Source organism: Propithecus coquereli, unplaced genomic scaffold, assembly GCF_000956105.1.
Source record: "Propithecus coquereli isolate 6110/MARCELLA unplaced genomic scaffold, Pcoq_1.0 Scaffold198, whole genome shotgun sequence".
Lineage (NCBI taxonomy): Eukaryota > Metazoa > Chordata > Mammalia > Primates > Indriidae > Propithecus > Propithecus coquereli.
In genome coordinates this window covers 1,950,363-1,952,230 of record NW_012144744.1, presented here as the reverse complement: position 1 = coordinate 1,952,230, position 1,868 = coordinate 1,950,363, and the positions used below count along the sequence as shown (strand labels likewise).

The 1,868-nt window shown below is 33.1% G+C and overlaps 1 protein-coding gene across 1 annotated transcript in view; it reads right to left on the bottom strand.

Annotated features, from left to right (window-relative positions):
• SLC17A6 (solute carrier family 17 (vesicular glutamate transporter), member 6) overlaps positions 1 to 1,868 on the bottom strand; it is an 88,583-nt gene that overhangs the window by 18,649 nt on the left and 68,066 nt on the right. Inside the window, exon 6 of the mRNA XM_012643486.1 lies at positions 363 to 495. Coding sequence (XP_012498940.1) covers positions 363 to 495 — 133 coding nt within the window. The remainder of the gene's footprint in view (positions 1 to 362; positions 496 to 1,868) is intronic.

Below are 1,868 nucleotides of genomic sequence, written 5' to 3'. Positions count from 1 at the left end.
CGAACTCCTGACCTTGAGCGATCCACCCGCCTCGGCCTCCCAGAGTGCTAGGATTACAGGCGTGAGCCACCGCACCCGGCCTCTTGTTTTTTTAATAAAAACATCCAGAACAACCCAAAGTTTCAATGGTGGGAAGGGTTAAATCAGTTAAATAAATATAATACAAATGACATTATTATGACATTATTTAAAACTAGGAATTATAAAAAGTTTGAAGATAGGAAAATGATTTTAAATGAACAACAAAGGCACAAATTTAACTGCAACTAAGTAATTTGATATGTGTAGAAAAAGTTATTACTCATGTAGATTAGAACTTAGTGAACAAAAAAACAGGTCCCTACTAACACTTACGGACTTACCACCACAGTTCATGATCTTTCTCACAGTAGTAGTTGAAAGAATTTGCTTGCTCCTTAGAAAATCTGCAATTTGCCCTCCAATAGGCACAATAATTGTCATCACTAAGTGTGGCACAGCAGACAGCATACCCACCTGATGAAAAACAAGAAGAGGGAGAAATATACGTGACCATAAATAATGTGGACAATTTAATGGCCTTGGTTTTCTGAATCCATCATCAACTCTTTGTGAACAAATGAAAGAAAAATACTGTCTCCAAATGACCACTTACTTTTTCCTAGAATAAGCAATAACTTCCAAAGAATAAATGAGAAAAGCTAAGTAAATTTACTTTGATCACTTTTTATCTTCTACAAGAAAGGGATACTTTTTTTTTGCTGTTATGACTCAGTAAATTTTGAGGTTATGAATCAACTATTCTAAATCTTACCATACAGTGATTTATATTTGTGTGTCCATTTTATATTCTTGAATGTGTTTGAACAAATGTATCATTAACAAGACAGGGAGAGGCAAAAGAGAGAGAGAGGAAAAATACATTTATTATACCTTGAAGAGTCTATATTTTAAAATTCATTTTTTTAATTCATAAGGTTAAAAATTGCCTATTTGGTTTTTAAGTATATATCTTATGATTTCTATAACACAGATTTAACTTCCATTGAGGAAGCATCCAGATAATGCAGACCAATTTTTCAATTTTAAAAATTTTCTATGTCAAATATCAATACTTGGTCACATTGTTATACAGTGGCATATAGTTTTGGAACTAATTTTATACTAAATAGCCCAATCTAAAACTTAACCAGCATCAATTAAACAAATATTTTTAACCATTCATTATATGTAAAGCACTGTTCTCTAGGCATTGTAGGGGCAGGAAATATGAATAAAATGCATTTAGATTATTATTATCACATACAGGGACTTAGCAAATTTTAAATGTAAACAAATAAGGAAGTTTCTTACTAAGTGTACTTTGAAGTACAGGTCCTGGCATATGATAAGTACTGGCTAAGTGTTTATTATTTATTTTTAAGTATGTCTTTCCAATTAGATTATTGAAGGTTTGAGACAGGAATTTGTTTTATTCTATAGTGGAATATAGTGTGGTATCACGATCAAGGGCTTGGTTTCTTGTAATAATTAGTTGAGATAGTGAATGATTCTAAGATAGCTTAAATGTTCAGGCTATTTAATTATCTCTTCCAGCCCAGACAAAAGTTTTTAATATTGGTATTAAATGAAGAAACTAAGACTCAGAAGGGTTAAGTAATTGCCAGAGCCACATTTTGAGCCAGTTCTACCTGAGTCCAAAGACTAAAGTCTTAACCTTTGTGCTTAGAACCACCATCATATGAGAACGAAAAATCAAGTAAAATCAGAGAACGTATGCAAATGTGCTTCATTTAGTACAAAGCTTGGCAGGTAGCAGGGGCTCAACAAATGTGAGCTAAAAAAAGATACCATGTTGGCCGGGCGCGGTGGCTCACGCCTGTAATCCT